Below are 23,615 nucleotides of genomic sequence, written 5' to 3'. Positions count from 1 at the left end.
CAGCAAGTCTGGAGTTTCCACTTCGTCCTGTGGTCTGCTCAGCAGGAAGCAGAGCCAATCTTTGCTGTCTTTGAACCTTACTTTCCTCATTCTGGAATCAGCCAGCCAGGGCAATACTGCTTTTCTTCCCCAACCCCTTCAGTTGACATAAAGATTGAATGAGATTTTATAACAGGCAGTGTGGCCTAGTGACTGTGAGCAGGCACTTGGATGCTTAGGACGGTCAATCCTTCAGGAAAACACACTTCTTAGTGCCTCAGCTTCCTCATCTGTAAAATAAGATTATATTTCCAATCCTTTAGAAACTCATGCCTCTCGGTGCCTCAGTTTCCACATCTGTGAAATGAGATTAAGAGGATCTACTCCCAGAGCTGATGTGTGAGGAGGAAAGGAATTTGTCTGCCCAGCAGTAGGGAACCATACCTTGCCAGTATGAAGGCAGTGGAATTGAAGCTGGTAAGATGACAAATTGGTTTGGTTTCATTAGTTTGTGTCCTTTCATAACTTCTGAGCATTTACTTACTGACAAGTCATGGGTGAGGCCCTCAGGGTCCCCAGGGCTCAGGAGGGTGGGAATGACCTTACCCTGAAGACATTTGCAGGTGAGTGACTGATGCATCCTTAGAGATTGGGACTTCGAGACTGGGATATCTTAAAGGAAGGAGGAAAGGAAAAGGCAAGGGTGCTGAACACTTCCTCCAGCTGGGAAAAGGATGGGGAGATGAGTAAAGCTCCCTAGGGGAAAAAGTAGCACCTGAATAACTATCTGGGAGCATACAGGACTATGCCAGGTAAGGAGGAGGCAGTGGGAAATATGCCCATAGGCTCCAGGTCTACTCAGGAGTGGTCTATAACCTCCAACATAACTGTGATTTATAGGTATGTGTCACCACACCTGGCCTGAGAATCTGAATTTTAACTAGCAAACTAGACCACCCCTGAACCCTTTGCAATTCCTACCATCAAATACTTTTAAGGATCACTGCTTAGTCCAGCTCCCTCATATGGAACACAAATTCCCTCTCAGCCTCCCCGCCCTAAGCCAGGGCCTAGCTGAGGGAGTCTGGCCCACTAAGACAGTGGTTTTGTCACACTCAGATGCCCCTGGCTTCTCACGCCTAGCTCGAAAGAGGGTGAGAGCTGGTAAGAGCTATTCGCCTTGCATTCCTACTAAAACATCCAAAATCCTACTTCTTGGAAAATCTCCAGTCCCAGGTAAACAGCAATGGTTGGTCATCTTAAGCCTAGTGGACTTTGGTATTTTACAGGTTATCAGTGATCATGATATCCACCAACACAGGTGTTGAGAAAAATCTGTTATACACATCTTCCTCAAGAGATTTGCTCATGAATCACAGGACTAAAGCTTCTAGAGTAATTCTGAGCCTTTGCCGGGTGCCTGGCTCTGTGATCCACATTTATTGTTTCTGCTTTCACAGCAATCCCAGGCTGGAATTATCCATTTCTCACACTTGTGAGTCTGGAGGGAATTAGCTTTCTCATCCTCCTCCACTCTGTTCCTTCCAGGCCCAACACTATGCCTGCTGCAGTGGTGCTGATGGCCAGCAGCCTCCCTTGTACCGTAAGCAGTTGGAGTGATTTATTTATTTAGAATGAATTATTTACACCCCACATACTTCCAGAAAGAGGTTGAGGTGGCTGGCGGTGAAAGATGCATAGAGAATGAAGCCATTGGAGTTACACACTGAGAACTGATACTACTTTAGATACCAAAGTCTTGAATTTAAAATGGGGGTCAGAACCTTGCATTGAATCTCTCACCAGATCGACATGAAAGATATGGGCTGGGTCCCGGTGGCAGAAATAGATTGGGAGCCACCACCCACTCGATAGCATCGTGCCCTTCCTTAACCTTCCTCTGCTACTGTGAAAACTCAGTCAGAAGAGAGTGCCTGCATCTCCAATGGCTGCTGGGGGGTTGAGTTTATATCTCCTGCAGGCTGTCTGCTTTGATTGCCTTGTTCTGAATCACCTTCATGGTCTGCAATACTTCATTTCATCCACACAACTTTGGACACTTACAAATCTTGGAAGTTTCCTGACCAGAGTCTGGTTGGCACCTCAGATTGCAAATGCATCAGTATGGCATCTACATGGGTTCCCAGAGTCTCCAAAGGACTTCCCACTTTCCCTGTTCTATCTGACATGCTCAATCACTCCCCAAAGGAAGGCAGTACCCGATTCTCCCCATCGCACTGGATGGATGGACGGATGGGCGGATGGATAAGAGGCCCCTTTGTTTCCAAAGATCAGTAAGTGGTATGAGATACCACAGTCTAATGGGGATGGTGATGACAATCTGGAGCAGATGGTTGGAGAAAAGGATGCAGGACACTTAAGCCAAGAGCTCAGAGGAACCTATAACCTACTCACCCATAGACTGGGGAGAAATTAGGAATTTTCCACCAAAGGAATCAAATATGAAGGCAGTTCCAACAGACTGCCCTTGGGTTTCAAGGTGAAAGGAGAGTCTGGGTCTGGCAGGCCTGGGGACTGTGTAGGGAAGCAACTAAACAGCCTCAAGGAATCCTGGGTGGCTGGACCTGACTGGCAGTGAGGGGCAGACACCACCCAGTGCTGTCTTGTTTCACCTTGGATCCTTCCACCAGCTCTTCCTCCACACCTTTGCCTGTGCAAGGGTTTTGCCTGCTGTCCTTCCACCACCACCACCAGTCACCCCAAGTAACACTCCCTGTTTCCCTGGCTACCATAGATGGGTCTTGCCTCAACCTTTGTCAGGATAACCCCCTTGAGGATTCCTCCTTCCTCATCAATTGTACCCCAAACCTATTCCTCATGCTGGACATTCTGACTTCTAGCTCTGGAAACCAGGCTTTCCTGCACCTGGCATCCCATCACACACAGCCAGGAAGGACCATCCAAAGTTCCCAGATCCTGGGGTCCCCATCATGTCCTCTGGTAGGCCCTTCACATCACTTAGTCTTCTGTCTTTTTGCTTCTAATGTATGCAGAACATGGAGGCATCTCATAGATTATTAATGTGCTAAATGGCCCCTCTGGAGACGAGCGCCAAGAAATGGCTCCAACCTGCCCTAGATTGTTGGCCTTTATTCTCTTTCTTAGACAGCAACAGCTAAGCCTCCAACTGCATAATCACACTGCTGCTTCTGAATGTTTTTCAGTCTAGTCTGCCAATGCCAACTGCACACTGTATGGTAAGAGTGTGTCAGCCACGGGAATGGGGCATGGCAGGATGCTGGCCTGGGGGCTTTGGGTCCTGGGAGGGAGAAGTACGTGTGGTGGATGTTGAACATCTTTCTCTAGAGCCTCTAGCCTGCCCTTGCACAACTTAGCTTCATGGTCTTTAGCACCCAGGGTAGCAAGTCTTATAATTCACACAAAGAGCAGGAGCAACTTTGAAGTTTAGATAGCCCTCAGAGGCCTGTTCCTAGCAAATGAATCTTAGCCATCAGAATAGCAGCTACTGCTGATAAAATGCTTGTCTCTGGGCACTGATGGCTCATACCTGCAATCCTAGCTACTCAGGGGGCTGAGATCTGAGGATATTAATTCAAAGCCAGACCAGGCAGGATAGTCTGTGAAACACTCATCTTCAATTAATCAGCAAAAAGCTTGAAGTGGAGATGTGGCTCAAGTGGTAGAGTGCTAACCTTGAGCAAAAAAGCTCAGGGACAGCACTCAGGCCCTGAGCTTAACCAGGCTTGATATTTCTTTTATATTATAGGCAGAGAGAGAGGTGGGGGGGAGGGAACAACAATATCTTTGACAAAACCCCATGCAGGCCAAAGAATCCACCACTGCTGTGATAGTGAGACTCCTAGCCCCCTCCCCCATCCTCTGTTTCCCACTCTGGGATCTAACGATCCCTTCCCACTAGGGGACGCCATCCTAAGCATCAACCTCCAATCCTACAAGCCACAGCTAAGTAAGAAGCAGTGTTTGATTTCTCAGGCAATGCGCAGCTTAATAAAATAATCACACAAGCAAATCAAGTCAGATCACAAAATTCCTGTTATGATGAAGCAAAATGGCATCCGCTGGCAGTCCAGAGAGATACTAGAAAATTTGGCAAATAGCAACAGACCTGATTTAGAGGTTTACACTGATTCGGTTTTTAGAATGTCAAAACCAAGTGTGACTTAGAGTTCTCCAAAATCAAGTCCTAAATACTAAGACTCCACATCCAACATGTGTATAAACCTGCCTTCTCCCTTCAGAGCACCCCCTTATTTCCAGCCCTATGAGGGATCTTCCCCAAGGGAAGCCTGGGTATTCCTTCCCAGGAAAGCCAAGGCAGGCAAGGGGCAGGGTGCACTTCAAGGGTGGGCTCGGAAGGTACAAGGAGAAACCTGTCTATAGGTTAACATTCTGTCCTGGCCTCCTTTTAAAGGCCAGACTGTGAGGGATACAATTCTTAAAAAAAAGAAACCTTTTACCTCATCAAGATCTGATTATTTTCATCAGTCTGTGAGCTGAGGCGGCTCTCTTCCCAATTCCTGAGTAGCCATGAGTTCTGCCTGGTCTCTCAGGGTGTCGAACCCTCTCTCGCCAGCAGGTACAGTATCTGGAATAGGCTGAGCCTCCATCTTTTGGCCGAGCTACCTCATCTCCATCTTTCCCACCCCACATTCCACTGACTAACCATGTAACTGGATGGAATGGGTGGGGGTTGGAAAAGTTGGGGGAGAACTACTAGAAGGGGTAACATTGATCAAGATTCAATTGAAGCCCCTTGTAAAACTATTTCAAGATGAAAAAATTAAAAAAAAAAGTTGGGTGCCAGGCTTATGCCTGTAATCCTAGCTACTCAGGAGGCTGAGATCTGAGAATTGCAGTTCGAAGTCAGCCCAGGCAAGAAAGGCTGTGAGACTCTTATCTCCAATTAACCACAGAAAAAGCCAGAAGTGTCAAGTGGTAGAGTGTTAGCCTTGAGCAAAAGGAGCCCAGGGATAGCACCCAGGCCCAGAGCTCAAGCCCCAGGACTGGCAAAAATAAATGAATAAATAAATAAAATAAAAATTTAAAAAGACCAGGAAATGGAAGCATGGGCAGGGGGGTTGGTAGTGGTGGCGGCATATGTTTTTGCTTTTGAGTTTTTGTTGTTTTTTTTTTAGTTGTTATCTTTTTAGGGGCAGCAAAAACAGAAGCACAGAAAAGGAGGGAGGAAGGATGAACAAATTCAGTCATGGTATTCAGTATACACTATGTGGAAAATGAACTCTGCAACTTGTGGTGAGGAATGGAGTGGGAAACCAGGGGAACGAGAAGGGAATAACATTACCCAAAAAGGAAATGTGCTCATTACCTGACTTACAAAATGTAACCCCTCTCTCTGTACAACACCTTAATAATCACAATAAAATTATATTAAAGATGAAAGAATTAGAAAGAATAGCTAGCTTGGTAGGGGTCTACAGGATGACCCCTACAGTGGGTTGTGCCACACACAAGCCACGTCGGAATCTTTGAGGTCAGGATGCAGATATTGAAAGCACAGTGGCTCCAGGGTTAGGAAAAGTAAGCTGAGCCTGAGCCAGAGGGTCAGGCTGGGTCTCCCTTTTAGAAGGAGTTGCAGACACAGAGTCCTTGGGAACCATAGGTCAAGCCTGCTCAGATGCTCTGCCCTGGGTCTGTGAGGATGAGCCTGAGGCTTAGAAGGCAGACATCTGGCTCTGAGTGGGAGACATTCCAGGGTACTACAGCATGGGTGTGAGGCCAGGGGTGCAGGATTGAACTGCATGAGGCTCTGAACTCTGCCAGCTCCAGGCCAGAGTAGGGCAGACAGAGGGCAGTATGAGAGGGGCATGCAGGGAGATGACTCCCAGAGGAGGGGACACCTGAGCCATGAAGGTTGAGCATGGTCCCCAGAGGTCCAGGGAACAGCCTGTACTGAGGTCTGAGCAGAAAGTGTTCTGGGAAAGGGGCCAAGTGACAGAAGCCCCTCTTGCTGCACCTTGGATGTGGGGTTTGCCCTGGTGACCCTGGTGCCTAGCAGTGTCCCCTGGGATCTGTTCCACATCCCTTTTCTCCCAGGTTCCATTTCCTGGGAGAGGAAGGGTCTCAGAGAGAACCCATCCTGGGTCTCCAAAAGCCCAACGCATGGAAGTCTTCTGAGCCACTGGCACTGAATTGGCTCTGGGTAGAGAGTGGTCCTACAATCTTAAGGGATTTGATGAACCTACTAACCAGGCCTTCTCAGAATGAAGCCTCAGAACACAAGCATAGCCCCACCCCTCCTTCCCCATAAAGCAACTTTTCTCACATAGTTTAAGAGCTACCTCCCTGGTCTTAACTCTTCTGTGTGTTCATCTCCCCTGACAGCAGGTCTTGCTAAGATGACAGTGCTCAGGGAAACCCGAACAAAAGGGACATCACAGCTTCACAGCCAGGCAGCCTGGTCCAAGCAGGATCCCACCAGCAGCAAGGCTTGTCTGCTCCCCTCTAACTTCTGTGATGGCTTCAGCTTCTCCCATCCAGAGCACCACCCAAATCTCTCAAAATCTCCCATGCATAGCTGGGCATTGGTGGCTCATGCCTGTAATCCTCTCTACTCGGGAGGTTGGGATCTGAAGATCCAGGTTCTAAGCCAGGCTGCACAGACAGATCTGAGAGACTCTTATCCCTAATTAAATAGCAAAATGTCAGCAGTTGGGATGTGAACGCTAAACTTGAGTGAAAAAGCCAAGTGAAAGTGTGAGGACTTGAGTACAAGCCCCAGTTCAAGCCACACACATACACATACACACACACACACACACACACACACACACACACACACACACACGGAAGAGAAAGGAAAAGAAGAGAAAAGAAAAGAAAAGAAAGCCATGCAGCTTTGGAAACCAAAACTTTATCCTTCTCTTCAATCCCGTATTCTCCCTTCTCCAGTGCCCAGCCCCCTTGACATTCTTGTTCATGACTGTGTGAGGCCCAGAACTAAGCCATGTACCCTCCATGGGATCTGCCCTGGCCAGTGTGAGTTAGAACCACCCTTGTCTATGCCTGCGACTCAGGACTCTGTGAAGGCGCTTAAGTCTAGATGCAGGAGTGGAGATCTCAGTGGCTAAGTGACTCACATCACAATGCAAACAGTGTTAGCCTCCCTACACAGCAACCATGAATCAGGACATTGAGCAAAAAGCAAACATTAAATTTAACCGGTTTTTGCACCAGGGTGAGTTTTCACCCCTCTGGTGTGCAGATTCCTATTTTTATGGCATGGGAAACAGAAACACAGATGATGCATTCCAGGCCCTCTCTGTCCATCAAGAACCCTGTGCCTGTCCCAAAGGGCAGTCTGAGCCCCTTTTCAATTAAACACATTATACAGATTCTCCCAGCTGTGAAACGGTTTCCAAGCCAAGTTTTGAATAAGTGGCACATCAAATCACTTGAGTGGCCAAAGACCAGCTCATCCTGTCCTGCATCTCTGAGGCACATTGGGTCTCCTGGATCCTGGGGAAGGGAGACTTGGGAGGGCTACAGAGTTTGGCTCCTAATAAACGGGGCTTTGCTTCCTGTGGCTGGGAACACAGGAAGGTGGAAGTCCAGCCCCTCAGGCTATTCTGTCTCAGGATCCAGGATCCCACTTCCTCCTTTCCCAGTTCTACAAGGCTCAGCTTACCAATTCTGCCTCCTAGATCCTCAGGGCACCCCAAGTTGTCCAGCACTGTACAGCTTCCAGGCTGTTGGACTATTCACGTCTAGCTGGAGCCCTTAGTCTAGCCCAAACACTTAGTCTGGCAACAAACACTAGGGTGACAGGGGACTTCAAATGAGTTGTCACTCAAAGAGCCCACCAAAAAATGTACAGTGGTTCTACAGAAGTTGAAGTGGAGAGTCTGAATGTCTGCACAGTGCATAGATGCAGAGAACGCATGTTCTCCATGTTACTCTACCCCAAGGTCAAGTCCATCCAGTGAGAGGATCTCTGGCCTGTCGTCTGCCCTTAGTTCAGGATTCAGTGAGTGTGCACTGCAAACCAGGAAGGGAGGCTTACACCAGACAAGGTAAGTGACTCATCTAAAGTCTCATGGCCTTCAAGCCTTGAAGCCCGGCTCCTGAACCACACGGCACCATGCTGGCTCATAGGTACGTATGGTGGGGTTCATACCATGGTACATGGAGCAGCTCTTCGGGGCTCCACTCCTATTGCATCCACCCACACCCCATGTGGCCTACTTTCGCCAAGGAATGTGTCACCACTCCCAAACCCAGGTACTTTTCCACCTTCCACTCCTGCATGTCCAGTTTGCTCTCCCCTTCATCGCTAGTTGTCCAATGCCCCCTCCTCCCTTGGCAGCCAGCCCCACATCACCGGCACTGGGAAACCTTCCATGGCCCTGGGCTGAGTGGGTGGTCTCTCAGCCCCACTCCTCTGTCATGGCTTGTGCCCATTTCCCCTCCTGGCTGAATGCTTGGGCTCTGCCCTCAGTACCCCATGCAGCCAGGCCCAATCTCAGGGAAGCTCTTCAACTGGCACAAGTTTCCCCCCCACACCAGGTTCTAGTGTCACCACCCTGCTTTCTGTTCCCTGGCTAGGCCAGGTCCTTGCCCATCACAAGCTGCCTGCCTATAGCTGTTACTCCATCCACCAGTGGGGTACTCTTTATCCAGTGGACTCCTCCCATCTTTCAGGTCCTAGCCTCTTAGAGGCCTTTCTTGACCACCCTAACATAGTCCAGAGTTCTTAACACTGCTTTATCTTTTTATAGCTTATATTTTTATTGTTATTATTAAGTTGATGTACAGAGTGGTTGCAGTTAACATAAGTTAGGTAATGAGAACATTTCTTTTTGGACAATGTTACTACTTCCCTCATTCTCTCCCAGTTTTTCCCTTCCATCCCCACAGTTCATTTTCAACATAGTGCCTAGTAAGTACCACTGCTGCATTTGTTTGTGTCTCCATTTCTGTGTCTCTTTACCCTCCCAAAGACAGAAACACTGCTTTATCTTAAGGGCCAGACTAGATGTGTTTAAGTCATAGCCCTAATTTGTGTTAGCCATGAGTCTTTGGACAAGTTACTTGGCCTCTCTGTGACTAAATTTCCTTATCTATAAAATAGGGAGGATCCCTGGATTATAGAGCAGTTATAAGGATTGAGTCAATGCCCATAAGTGCTCAAAACAATGTCTGGCACATGGTAGGACCTATACAATAATATCATCATCATGATCATGATCATCATCAAATATTGCTTGTCATCTCCTTGAATGTAAGTCTGAAATTAGAGGAACTACATCATCCTGGTCAGCACCATATCCTTAGTGCTTACCAGACAGGCAGTTGTTGTTTAGTTGGCTGACTGGCTGGAAGCATGAACGGATGGATAGATACAAGACTGATGAATAGACAATGGGTGAAGAGATTGATGGATAATGAATGGATGGGTGATGATAGATGAATGGAAGAATAGGGGAGAGAGGAAGAGAATGAGGGAGAAAAGGAGGGAGGGATGAAAAGATAGACTGAGTGATAGATAGATAGATAGAAGCATGGTTAAAGAAGTAAATAGGCAAATGTGGACTACCCTTCACCCATGGTGGTTATACCTTTTTGTATTACTCTCATTCTAAATAACAGCTAATGCTGGTGAATTTCACCTGTACCAGACTATAGTGAACATTAGGGTGGGAGTCATTAGTGGATAAATCTGTGGCATCAAGAATGAATAACTGGCCAGGAGCCCAGAAAAGGATTAAGTTGGGGCGTGGCAGTCTTGGTGGAGAATAGCAATTCAGTGACAGAGGAATGCAGGCAGAAAGTAGACAGAGGGACATCTGGTTAAGGACAGAGCAGGTAGGACACTGAGGTCCTAAGTTCAGGGTTATGTGGGGCAGGCGCTGTCTGGAGGACACTGCTATGGAGTAGATGGCAGAAGGAGTCACTATACAGGCAGGTTGGCCAGAGTTAATGTGAGCCTGGGTACAGAGTCAGTGGTGAGCACTGTGGGTTCAAACACAGGGTGTGACATCAGGGCTGCCCTTGAAGAACCTACTGTATGTGTTACACAATATTGGGTGAGAGGGTAAGGCTGGGAGGAGGGGACAGTGGGAGGTCATGCCATCACCCAGGACAGAGGCAGGAAGCCTGATTCGGACAACTGAAAAACCACATCACACAAGGAAGCATTCCAACATTAGCTGCCAGCAGCCCACAAAGACGTCCCCTCCTCCCTTACCCCTGCCATGGCAGGCAGCTTGGCCCTTACCTGCACCAGATTCCAGCCTTGGAGAGACTCAGCGATGATGGATGTGACAGATGGACAGACGCCTCCAAACACCATCAAATGGTTCGGCCCGTATTTTATTGCATCGTAGAAGGCTTTCAATCCTTTTGCATTGTCACACTGCGAGAGAAGCAACGCAGGGAAAGAGAGGCTCGCATTAGAAATGGTTTCCCAGGGGTGAAGAGCCTAACAGTGGGGGCTCAGAAGCAAGCTCTGCTTCAGTCCACCAGGGCTGGGGCTTCTCTGACCAAACCCAAGCCCAGACTGTGAGCCCATGGATTGTCTTGGGACACTGTTTCTCAGCCTTGCCCCCTTAAGTACTCTCCCAACCCAGGACAACCCTCAATGCCCTCAGCCATCCGAACAACAATGAGGATAGATTCCCCACCCGATTCCCGCCCCAGTCTCACTGTAGGGTATTCCGCTAGCATGGTCATTTATATTTTAAATGATGATAAATTCACACTCTTAGAACAGCCATTAAAAAAAAACAAATAGACATTAACAAGTATTGGCAAGGATGTGGAAAAACTGGAACCCTTGTGTGCTGTTAGTGGAAATATAAGATGGTTCAACTAAAGGAAATAATAAACAAAATTGCCATAGGGTCCCACAAATCCTCTTCTGGATGGATTCCAGAAAGAGCTGGAGCAGGAACCCAAAGAGATATTTGCACCATGTTCACAGCAGAATGGTTCACAATAGCCATGTCCTCATGTCCATCCACAGACAAAGGGATAAATAAATCATGGCATACACACAATAGAATATTACTCAGCCATACAAAGGAAGGAATTGTTGACATAGGCTAAGACATGGCTAACACTTGAAGACATGATGCTAAGTGAAGTAAGCCACATAGAAGGATAAATATTGTATGATTCTGTTCTTCCTTTGCAGTTCCTAGAGTAGAATACTCAAATTTATAGAGACAGAAAAGAGAACAGTAGATCCCGGGGAGGGGGGGGCTGGGGAAGGGGTAATATGGATTTGTGCTCAGTGCTCCTGAGTTTCCATTTGGAAGGCTGGAGGGTTGTGATATTGCACAACAATGTGAATGTACTTACTACCACCCAACTGGACAATTAAAGATCTTTAAAATGGTAAATAGTATGTGATTTGCATTTCATCACAATAGTAGAAATGAGATGATAATGCTGAGGAATCTAAAGGGTTGGATTCACTTAGCAATTGTTGCCAACCACAGCTCTATGCTCAGCCCAGGGATGGTTGCTGAGGAAACATAAAGGGTGGAGCTGACCTTGCCCAGGAGCTCCCAGATCAGAGGGGAAAACTGCCAATGAGCCAGACCATGGGGCCAGGCATGGTGGAGGATGCCTGTAAATCACAGTCACTAAGGAGGCAGAGGATTGTGGTCTGAGTCTGGCTTAGGCAAAACTGGTTAGGAGCCTGGCTCAAGAGGTAGAGTGTCTCCAGCAAGTTCAAACCCTACAGGACCACAAAAGAAAAAAGAAAGAAAGAAAGAAAAACAGATTGTCGTGGTCCAACATAGAAAGAGAATCAAGTCTTTGTGTGTTGGGAGTGAGTCAGGACTCACACTTCCCATCTCTACCACTTTCATTCCAGACATGTGCCCCTTTCTCCTTGGCTCCTAACTGGGCATCTTGCTTCCCTTGGGTCCAGTAAAGTCTAACCAGCCTTCCCCAACCATCTCAGAGTCCTTTATAAAGCATACACTTGTTCTCACTCTCTGGCTTTTAATGCACTTTCAAATTCCTATCACAATGTAATGCTCAAAAGGTTAAAAACATAATTCTCACAAAAATCGATAGTGTGCACATGTTAACATTTATTTAACTCATTAATAAGGGAATCTAAAAGAAGGTAAAATAGATTTCAAAGAGGATTTGAGAAATAGGCATTTTTTATAACAAGTGAACAAAAAAAGGAGAATAAGATGGTTAAATTAAATACCAAACTAGTTGAAATCTACAGGGCAATATAAATCACTTTTGGGGACAGAAAAGGAAATCACTGAGAATAAACATATCGTATAGTCTCAAGGGACAGAAAAGGAAATCATTGAGAATAAACATATTGTACAGACTTAGGGAACTGTAAATATGTGGGCCTTAATCACTGCAAAGTTCCACTCCCCTGTGAAATGATTTTTGGGCATGCCACTTAGAATATGCTTCAAGTATGAGGCTAACTGGTCACAGAATCACAGCATTGTGCCATTTAAAAGAGTGGGGTGATTTTCTTAGCATTCATCATAGTCTGGCCTTGTCCCCTACCCCACCCTGACTTCTCTCCCCAATTCTGCATACTCTACCACCCTTCTTTTTGTTCACAGAAATCAAAGGTTTCCCTCCTGCCTCTGGGCCTTTGCACCTGCTGGGTTCTTAGCCAGAAGCGCTATTCCTGGTTCTCAGTGCAGCTCGTTCCTCCTCACCATGTCAACCATTCTGGCCTCCCACACACAATGGACACATACACACACACACAGGGACACATGCACATGCACGCGCACACATACACACACCCTGTCACCGGCATATCACTCTGTACTTGTTGTTTGTTTGTCTGGATAATGACTGAGTTCTTTTACAAGAATAAGAACCCCAGAAGGACATGGGCTTGTCTCTTTTTTTCCCCTTCCTTCCTTCCCTGCTTTCTTGCTTTCTTTCTGTGTGCGCGCACACACTGTCTTTCTGGAACTGAGCAGAGTATGTAGTTATTGGATACTGAGGAACCACTGAAATTCTCATTTATCTTTCTTCCCTTTCTTTCTACTGCCACACTTCTCTATTTGTGGCTTTCTTTCCCTTGGGTCCTCCGTCCCACTTCTCCTTACTGATCACAGTATGGGACACCGTGGGTTGATATTTGTTAGTGTTCAAATATCTCCTGAATGCTCCCAGGATAGAGGATGCAGTCTACCACAGGGCCTGGCCTCAGACTGCTCCCTGGTTTTGAGGCTATGAGACAAGGAATATTAGTCCCCTCACATGGTAGACAGGGCTCAGGGGGAGATCCAGATCCAGGCTGTGGGTACCACAAGGGAGAGCCAGGTAGGGCTCTGGGAGAGGGGACCTCTGTGAAGGGAGTCATGGATGGAGGAGCATCAGGAAAATAGAAAGGGACCTGAGCCCAGACACAGCTAAGCCTTGCCTCTGGCTAAATAGGACAAGTGGTTTGGGGAAGGGAGCCAGGACTTTCAATGTCAAGATGAGAAGTTAGATTGTATCTTGCAGGTAACTGGCAAATAATCCACCTTCTACATTTTTAATTTAGCTGGGTGTCAGTGGCACCCAGCTCCAATCCTAGCTACTCAAGAGGCAAAGATCCGAGGATCTCAGTTCAAAGCCAACCTAGGCAGGAACATTGTCCATGGGACTCTTGTCTCCAATTAACCACCAAAAAGCCAGAGGTAGAATTGTGGCTCAAGTGATAGAACACTAGCCTTGAGTAAAACAGCTCAGAGTCAGTAGCCAGACCCTGAGTTCAAGCCCCAGGACCAGCACGCACATGTATGCATGCATGCACGCATGCACACATGCACACACACACATACACACAATTTTTTTTGCCAGTTGTGGGGCCTGAACTCTGGACCTGGGTGCTGTCTCTCAGCTCTTCAGTTCAAGGCTAGTGCTCTAACACTTGAGCCACTGCACCACTTCCGGCTTTTTCTGCTTATGTGCGGTGCTGAGGAATCGAACCCAGGGCCTCATGCATGCAAGGCAAGTGCTCTACCACTGAGTCACCTTCCCAGCCCCCACACACAATTTTTAAAGTTAGCCAAGTTAACTTTTCAGGCCAACTAAGAAAGGGGAAAAAATAGGAAAGAGAGGGAGGGAGGGAGGGAAAGAGAGAACTAGGGAGGGAAGAGAGACTGCCTTTGATGTTTCTCCCTCCATGGAACAGAAGCAGAACAGTTCAGGTTTTAATACTTCTCCCATGAACTCATCCCAGCAGAACTCAGCCACAGCTCTGGGTCCCTCCCCTGTATCGCAGCCAGCCCCTCCCCTTGTGGTGGTCTTAGATGAAGTATCAGTCTCCAGATAATACTTTACTTGAAAAGGGTTTCTTGCTAGTAGCAAAAAAATGTTTAAAACCTAGGAGGGAGATGACCCCAGAGGTCTCTGCTAGAGTCTTTTTGTCTCTGGCCTCGGGAGGAGTCTCTGACTCCTGGACAAAGTGATGCAGCGCGCAGTGAAAGGTAGCCCGCTGCATGTCAGTTCGCCTGGTGATCAGTTCACCAAATGTGAGGGAGTTTTCTCCAGGCATCAGGTTTCCAAGGGAGGTTGTGCAAATGCTTCACTGGACACATCTCCCCGCATCTGTCCTCCCAGTTCAGTGAAAGTCACTTTCACATGTGTCTCACATAAAATCCGGAATGCTGCACTCAGAGCTGGCTCCTCAAGAGCTGTTCATCATTGTCCCTTCTCAGGGACCCGCCCTTGCCTAAGCCACCTTTTGATACCTCATTTAAGGTATTTGTCTGATAGCTTTCAGTGAGCCATTCGCTGGGCAAAACAATCATATTGAGATGTTATTTATAGCAAGTTGTCTTTCAGCCTTTTGGCTTTTGATGAATGGCTCTCAGAGCCCTTAAAAGGGGACTCTGAGGCCAGGAAGGAGATGGGCTTTATTATAGTCTCCTGACTCAGCCCCACACAGTTCCTCCACCACCACTCCTTCCCAGAGAACTTGCCCCACTCACCCAGAGATGTTATCTAGTGGTTGGCATGGTTGGCCATCACCTGCCCAGGAAACAGGAACTAAGACCACCACCAATCATGTTTTATGAAGTATCTCAAAGGGTGTTGACAATCTTGCCACTTGGAGACTGGCTGTGGCTCCTAGCAGGTGTTCAGTCACTGTGACTTTCTCCCTCTCCCTCCTTCCCCCATCTTGCAGATTTTATCATTGACTTTGATATCACATCTGCCTTCATGCTTGTTCATGGTTGCTACCTCCAAGTTCCATGCACTATTCCACAGCCAACAGGCTTCTCTTTCTTAGAAGGACTTGACACTGAGAAATACTCCTGGCACCTCTAGACTCTAAAAAGTCTTTGGACTAGATCCAAAGGCCATCAAAATTAATTTCTTAATGGAAAAAATAGTCCAAAATGAAACTCCATTTTCATCCAAATCTCATTGAAAACCTTTTTTTTTAATTTAAAGTTTTCAAAGAAAATGTGGCCGAACATTAAAAAGTAAAAATGCCAAGAAAATGTCAGTGCTAATAACAACCCATTTGCAACTGAGAATTACAGCACACAGAATTTCAGAGCAGAAGGGGACTTTAAAAGCAAACGGGTCCAGCCTGTCCCATTACACCGCCTCCGCACTGCCCGCTGATGAGGAGCAAGGTCCCTCGAGGGGCAAGGCACCCAGCTCCATTACAAAGTTCTTTGTTGGTCTGAAAACCACCATTTCTTTTGCATTCCTTGTTCCAAGTTCTCCCTCCAGGGCAGGGGCCAGCAAATGTTTTCCATAAACTCCCAGATGCTAAGTATTTGAAGCCTAAGCAAGACAGTTCAGCCAGACCTGGGTGGCTCCTGCCTGCAAATCCTTGCTACTCAGGAGGCTGGAAAGTGAAGATCACAAAAAAATCCATTAAAACTCTTATCTCCAATTAACTAGCAAAATGCTAGAAGTGACGGTGTGGGTCAAGTGGTAGAGTGCCAGCCTTGAGAGAGAGAGAGGAAAAAAAAAACCAAATGAGAGTGTGAGGCTCTCTATTCAAGCCCCAAGACTAGCACAAAACAAAATGACTCATCTCAACCACCTTACCATGACATAGCTAAAGACAATCAAAACAACACTGAGATTCCACCTCACCCCAGTGAGAATGGCAATAATCAAGAAATCTAATAATAACAGATGCTGGAGGAGGTGTGGCCGAAAGGGAACACTACTACACTGTTTGTGGGTGTGTAAACTTGTTCAACCACTCTGAAAAGCAGTATGGAGGTTCCATGGAGGTTTCTCAAAAGACTATACATAGAGCTCCCCTATGACCCACAAATCCCACTTCTGGGCATTTACCCAAATGACCACAAACAAGGCTATACTAAAGCTACCAGCACAAATATGTTTATCGCAGCATTATTCACCATAGCTAAGATATGGATCCAACCCAGATGCCCCTCAGTAGATGAATGGATCAAGAAAATGTGATATATACATACACACACACACACACACACACACACACACACACAATGGAATTCTATGCTTCCATTAGAAAGAATGACACAGTCTCATTTGTAAGGAAATGGAAGGACTTGGAAAAAATCATATTAAGTAAAGTAAGCTAGACCCAAAGAAACATAGGTCCCATGGTTTCCCTTATTTGTAATAATTAGTATACATTTAGGATAATCTTAGCAGATGAGCAGAATAGCTCAACAGCTATGTACATATTACTATATAAGATAATGCTAAGCAAAATGAATCCCAAGACATGGACACAAGAGGTTTTTCTTCATTGTTATACTACATGTTATACTACATGATTTCCTTTTACTTTCGTGTTTTCCCCCCTATGGTTTATCCCCTGTTGTCACTGCATTTGATTTTGATACCCTGGGTATTATATATATACCTTTATCTGAACTAGGGAAAGAAAGGTAAACAACAAAATAGTGAGACAAAGGACAAAGTGGGAACTTATGCAACAGTGATACTCACAAGACAATTTGTTGGAAATTATCTGTACAACTTGGGGGGAGGGGCTGGAGAGAGAGGGAAAGAGGGAGAATAGTGAGGGAGGGGGTAACAAGTTAGACAAGAAATGCAATCACTACCTTATGTAACTATAACCCCTCTGTACATCATCTTGACAATAAAATTAAAATTAAAAACAAGAACAAAGTCTTAGCCATAAAAAAGACAATAAATAAGGAGCTGAGCAGGGCTGCATTCTAATACAACTCCATTTTTAAAACTAGCAGCAACTGGGTTTGGCCTATGGGCCCCAAATGGCTCAATCTAGCTTCATAGCTTTAATGAAGAAGCATTGTCCTCACCCCATGAGAACCCCCAGATACCTAAACTCAGCCAGCAGGACTCCAATGGATGTCTTCAGGCTATATCACCCTTCGCCATTCATTCACTAGAAAGGCTTTGAAAGACAGGTGTTTGGGGGATGCAGCACCTGGGATGGTTTCCCAAATACCTTCTCAGCCCTGTGTAGACAATAATGGTAGCTGCTGTGTATGGTGGTATATGCCTGTAATCTCAAAATTCAGGAGGCTGAGGCTGAAGGACCTCAAGTTTGAGGCCAAACTGGGTTATATAATAAGGCCCTTTCTCAAAGTAAAATAAAATAAAAAAGAATGAAAGAGAAAGGAAAGAGTGCTGGCTAAATATACCCCACTTTTACTATGTGTTAGGCACAGAATTATGTAAATAATTTCATTCATTTTTCACAGTGTTATTATATGTCAGTAACAGTTATTCTTTCCATGCTGTCAATAAGGAACTTCAGGATCAGGATAGTTAAGTAACCTGTGCAACATGAGTCTAGAACATTGTTTCATTTTAAAGAAGATTTCATTATTATGCTGAATGCTGGTGGCTTGTGCCTATAATTCTAGCTACTCAGAAGACTGAGATCCAGAGGATCAGAGTTAAAGCCAACCGTGGCAGAAAAGTCTATAAGACTCTGTCTCTACATTACCAACAAAATGCATGGGTCAAGGTATGGCTCAAGTAATAAAGCACAACCCAAGCAAACAAGCCAAGTAAGTATGAGGACTTCAGTTCAAACCCTAGTACCAGCAAAATATAAAATAAATAATTATTATTATGAGACATTTCACTCCTAGAAAGGAATATGCTATTTATATATAACATAAAATATGAAAAATAGCTAAGGGCTAAAGGAGGTGGAGAACTGAGGATCGAGATTTGAAGCCTGTGCAAGAAAGTTTGTGAAACTATTTCCAATAAGTACCAAAAACCAGAAGTGGAACTGTGATTCTAGTGGTAGAGTTCCAGCCTTGAAAAAAAAAAAAAAAGCTAAGGGACAGCATTCAGTTCCTTAGTTCAAGCCCAGTACTGGCACATACATACATACATATACACACAGAGAAAAGAAAAATAATGAGAACAAACAGTAAGTCCAATGCCTAATTGAAGCTGAAGTCTTTGTGCACTCTGGCACATACCCAGGAGGAGCCCTGAGTCTGAACTTCTCCTTTATCCACCCTAACTTTTCTTTGTGCTTTTTATGTGTGTATACTTCCTAAATCTGACATTATCAATCTTACTTTAGAAGTGGAATCTGCTGCACCATCCAGGAGAAACTTGCCCTTCCAGCTTTGCATTACATTTGTAGTGTTCTGTTGCCAGCCACAGCTGCGATTTGTTCATTGTCACAGCGACAGCAGTTTTAAGTCATTTCTCCTGATGGACACCTGAGTGATCTCTACTTCTTTGCTGGTTGCAAACAAGGTGACTGAACATCCAAACCTATCCCCTGGCAAACACCAGGAAGTCTCTCTAGGACCTTCAGAATTAGTTGGGATTAAAGGCATAAGCCACCCCACCAGGCCCAGGAAGTAATTTTTAAGTTAGGACCTTTCCACACCCAGAATTTTTTTCTCAGTAACTGAATGTGCCTCAGCCATCATTGAGTGTGCCTCATCTCGGGGTGATCCATTTACCTTCCCAGCAATGTCTGAGAAATCTCTGTCCCACACCCTTTGCCAACTTCCATTTGTGCCAGTCTTGTGGGGATACCCAATATCTCGGTTCAGTTTGTATGCTCCTGACTACTAGAGGTTAAACCATCGTTTCCTATGTTTAGAGTTGTTTATGCTTCCTCTTTTGGATGGATGACTTGGCCCATTTTTTTCACCTGGGTTGTTTGCTTTTTTCTTATTGATCGCTTCAGAACACTCTCAGCCCCAGTGCTGACCTGAATGAAACGGTCGTTTCCTGCCTTCTGATTATTGGAAGGCCGTCTTTCCATGGCCACTGACCCCAGACGGGGTGTGCTGCTGGTAAAAGCTATGAACTCAGCACACCACAAAACACCTGTGTGCCAGCCTTGGCAGCAGGAAGGGAAGAAAGTATGTGACAAAATCCAGCCAACCAAAAGATGAATGAATGTACAGCTCAGGAATGAGGGACTTGTGATAAAAAGGAGTGAAAGTGAGAGTCCCTCGGGAAAGCTGATCTGGTCATACAAACTGCGCAAGGCAGAGGAGGGAAAAAGAACTGGAAGCCAGCTCATTCCCCCCTCTGCAATAGAAGGGCTCTTGCTGATACCATCTAAAATTGAAAACTGGCTGGGCCCCGGTGGCTCCCACCTAGCGACTCATGAGGCTGAGATCTGAGGGTTGCAGTTTGAAGGCAACCAGGGCAGAAAAAGTCCATGAGATTCTTACCTCCAATAAACTACTCAGAAAAAGCCAGAAGTGGCTCTGTGGCTCAAGTGGTAGAGCAAAAGAAGTTCAGGGGCAGCACCCAGCCAGGACAAACCGGGAAAAAATAAATAAAGTTGAAAACTTGAGCTTAAAGGCCAGGTTCTTAACTTTGATGCCTCTCATAATCTTTTATGACCCCTAGAGAGATATTGTAGAAACAAATATTTTCTGTAGTGAAAGCAAAAGTGCTTAATGTGGAATAATCCCTTCTGTTTTACCTTACCTTATTTTCTTCTTTTACATGCAGACTAACTTCAATATAGGCTGATGTGGATGTAATAATAATCTTACATTATAAATTATTTCTGTCCATCTTTACTTAGTAATAGATAAATAAATGTTAACAATGACCATTATCTAAACAGGACTGAGATGGTAAAGATGGAGAGCTTCAGGTGATTTGTTTTGCTAACTTTCTTTTGGAAATTTTTGTTTTGTTTAAATTTTTTTTTAAAAATCCCCATATTGTGTTAGGGACACAGAAGGTGGTTTGGCTTTTTTTTTCCTTTTGGTTTTGGAGTACTGAGATTTGAACTCAAGGTTCTTCTAAGTGAACCACACCCTTAATTCTTTTTTGCTTTTTCATTATTTTTTCAGATAGGTCTTTTACTTTTGTCCAGAATGGCAATCCACCTACCTCTGTCTCCTCAATAGCTGGGATTACAAGTATGTATCATCACCAAGCTGGGCTCAAAGTATGATCCCCCTACCCCCAGAATAGCTGGTATTATAGGCATATACCACCCAGCCAAGCCCCAGAAAGTCATTTTTAAGTTAGGACCTTTCCACACCCAGGATCTTTTCTTGATCACTGACATCTCCTTTTTCTTGTTCTGTGGCTGACTTTCTGAACTCAAAAACAGGAATTTCCATTTCTTATCACTCAATGATGTTAAAAATTAGCCCAGCACCATGGCAACTAAATTAAACACACTCTATATTCTTGTGCCATTGTATTTAATTCATTCAAACATTTTCTGATTGTCTACTAAGTACTAGGAGCTGTCTGGGAAAGTGAATCTGTGTGATGTAGGAACATGCCTAGAATAGGACAGGTACTCAATAGATGTTTTACTATCCTGTTAAATCTGGAAATAAGAATAGCAGCAATAATAACAACACAGAGAACCTTTATATTGCATTTATGTATGTCAGGCTATTCTAATTGCTTTATCTATATTGGCTCACTTGAAATCTCACCACAGGCCTGTGAACTCTGTTCTGTCATTATCCATATTTTAATAGATGAAGATGCCAAAGGTCAGAAAGGCAAGTCATTTGCTTAAAGTTGTACCCAGGGAGTAGAGATAGGATCGGGGAGGCAGTTCCAGACAGGTAGGTCCCCGAGTCCAGACATGACACTCTGCTATGCTCTTCCTGGATACACAGGAATGGTAGATACCTGGCTCTCTGGATATGGGTGTGACCAACAAGTTCTGGGCAACATAATGTGAACAAGGTGGTGTTGACCAGGCCCAGCTTAGCTATGAGTGAAGACCAATCTAAGCACCTAGGAGAAAAAAGAGTTCCATGGAGGTGTACCAAGAAGCCAAGAGAAAAGGCATCAGAGGATGGGCACCTCACAAGCTGGCAGCTTCAGAGAAGAGCTTTGGGGCATACTTCATACTTTTGAACTTCTTCCAGGTACCCCAACCACAAAGTGAGAGCATGGTGACAGAGCAAGGGTTCTGTTTCTTGCCAGCTCATGAGTAGACCGGGGCAGTCTCTGAACCCCAGTGGCCTGGCTGCCGGGAGCTCTCCTGCCTGTCCTCCTTCCTTCCCACTCCCCCTTCCCTGTGTCAGATTGGCCCACTGGTCTAAAGGCCTACCCTGTCCATGCTCTCTCTGCTTGTGGGCAACTGTTTTCTCCTAGGCCCCTCTATCTCTGTTTGTGCATCTGCTTCCTACAACACACCTCCCACTGCGCCTGTCTACAGGAGGCAGGCTATAACCTGAACATAGGGATCTATTGAAATACAGGGGCCTGGTCTGTGCAATCAGACTGCAACCACTAACAAATACTAGTAACAGCCGGCAGTAAGCACTTTGAAACACCAGGAATCATCACACCCGGGGAACTACCAGAGAAAGGTGAAAGGAATTTAAAGACAAAGAAGGATTATGGAGCAGAGCAGAAAGTCCAAAAGTATATCTTACATTTTAAAACACTGGCCCTAAGGAAGGAGTGATATTGTACAAAAAGAAGAAATGTACTCATTACCTGACTTACGTAATTGTACATCACCTTTATAATAACAATTAAAACAACTTATTACCTTATGAAGAACAAAAAACCCACATTGGCCCTTATTACTGGGAACACTGACATCAAATCAGAGTTTAAGGGACACAATCAAATGCAGGTAAGGTGCGGTGTGCTAGTCTGGGCTGTCTTGCTCCTTTCCATCTCCCTGTGCCTAGTGAAGGTCCTGGCCTCAGGTGGGTGTCAACCCATACTGCTTGCACTGAATTACTGCTGCCTGGCAAATATCTCCCCAGATAGTGGGCACGGGCTGAAAGAAAAGTAGTCATCTCCATAGTTCTGTCCCAAAGAGCTTATTAGCTCCAGCCAGCTTGAATTTTTCACACCCCTTCCCTGGGGTGATGGACGGACCATCTGTTTCTAAAAATCTCCCGAGAGCCAGGCTGTCCATCGTGAACTCAGAAAAACTGGCATTTCTGTATTTTCCCTGAAGCTGTCACTCTGAATTCTTGGCTGGCTTGCAGACGAGTTATTTGGGAATGATGGATCCGTAGCACACATCTCTCCTCTGCACTGTTCAAGCCAATTACCTGATTTACAAAATGTTTTTCAAAGACTGGTAGATACAAACTGCGTTTCCTAATTAGCTGTCAATAAGTCTCCCCAAATATGCAGGTGTGACATTTTTAAAAGTCAGGGTCACAAACGCAGAGCGTGCGCTGGCTGCCTATCAGGAGGGGGTGCTCTTTTCTGAAAGTTTGTGTAAATATCACATGCTGTCAGCCTTCCCTCAGGGAGGATGGAGACCCGGTCACCTGCTGAAGAGGGACCAGACTCCTGCTGAGTGCCACCCAGCCAACTCCTCTTCATATGAAAGGTATATGGGTTCCATATGAGCTGGGGGTCTAAGCTAGGGACAGGACAGGAGATGAGGAGGATGTGGCCCCTGCCCCTAGGAGGCCTCATCTGAAGGTGATAAGAGACATAGAAATTACTCAGTAAAATGTGGTTGAGAGGTATCGTGGAGGTTTGGATCAGGAGTTCCAGAGTAATCATTTATTCCTTCATCACCCCCTGGAGAATGATGAAGAAGTCAGACCCTGGGACAGATGCAAGAGACAAAGAAAATGTTATACACAGTCCTGATCATCAGTGGGGCAAGATTCAAGGCAGGGTAAAAGTGGAAATTGTGGCAGACACTTAAATCATGCCGAAAGGAACACTAAAATCACACGAAAGTGTTCTGCCAAGACTTCTTGGAGGAGGTGGCGTCTGGGCTGAGCCTGGCAGGAGGAGGAGGAGATGGTATGGTGGGAGGACAGCACAGGTTTGATTCCCTGCACGAGCAAAAGTTCCATGAAGGGCATATGGGAGTGGTGGTTGCTCCTTGGGGCAGTTGTATAGAGGACAGACGGCAGGTGACAGAAGGGATAGGTGGGGTCAGACAGGTTTGAGCCAGCCTAGTAGTTAGTTTCTCTTTAACCTCACACCAAGATGTTAACCAAGGAGGTATAGCTCCCTTCACCCAGGTACTTCAGCAGCAGGGGGAGGGTGGTTGGGGAGAGGGAGACCACCTGGGAGCAAGTGTGGTGGTCTAAGTGTAATGTAGGATGTGATGGTTTGTGGCTTGTGAGAACCCAGCCCAGCACTCTGAAAGGATGTGCAGCCAATCCTTCATTCAATACCCTGGTGAGGGTATTGCCAGTTCGTGACCTACAAGGGACCTATTCAAAGGGGTCAGAGTGAGTGACCTTCTTGATGGGAGC

The 23,615-nt window shown here is 45.7% G+C and overlaps 1 protein-coding gene across 1 annotated transcript in view; it reads right to left on the bottom strand.

The window, feature by feature from the left end:
* Positions 1-23,615, bottom strand: part of Gabbr2 (gamma-aminobutyric acid (GABA) B receptor, 2) — a 352,730-nt gene that overhangs the window by 193,507 nt on the left and 135,608 nt on the right. The window contains exons 4-5 of the mRNA XM_013023244.1: positions 12,243-12,253; positions 10,217-10,359 (exon numbers count right to left, since the gene is read on the bottom strand). Of these exons, the coding sequence (XP_012878698.1) occupies positions 10,217-10,359; positions 12,243-12,253 (154 nt within the window). The remainder of the gene's footprint in view (positions 1-10,216; positions 10,360-12,242; positions 12,254-23,615) is intronic.

Source organism: Dipodomys ordii, unplaced genomic scaffold, assembly GCF_000151885.1.
Source record: "Dipodomys ordii isolate 6190 unplaced genomic scaffold, Dord_2.0 Scaffold67, whole genome shotgun sequence".
Lineage (NCBI taxonomy): Eukaryota > Metazoa > Chordata > Mammalia > Rodentia > Heteromyidae > Dipodomys > Dipodomys ordii.
This window is presented reverse-complemented; position numbering and strand designations above follow the sequence as displayed.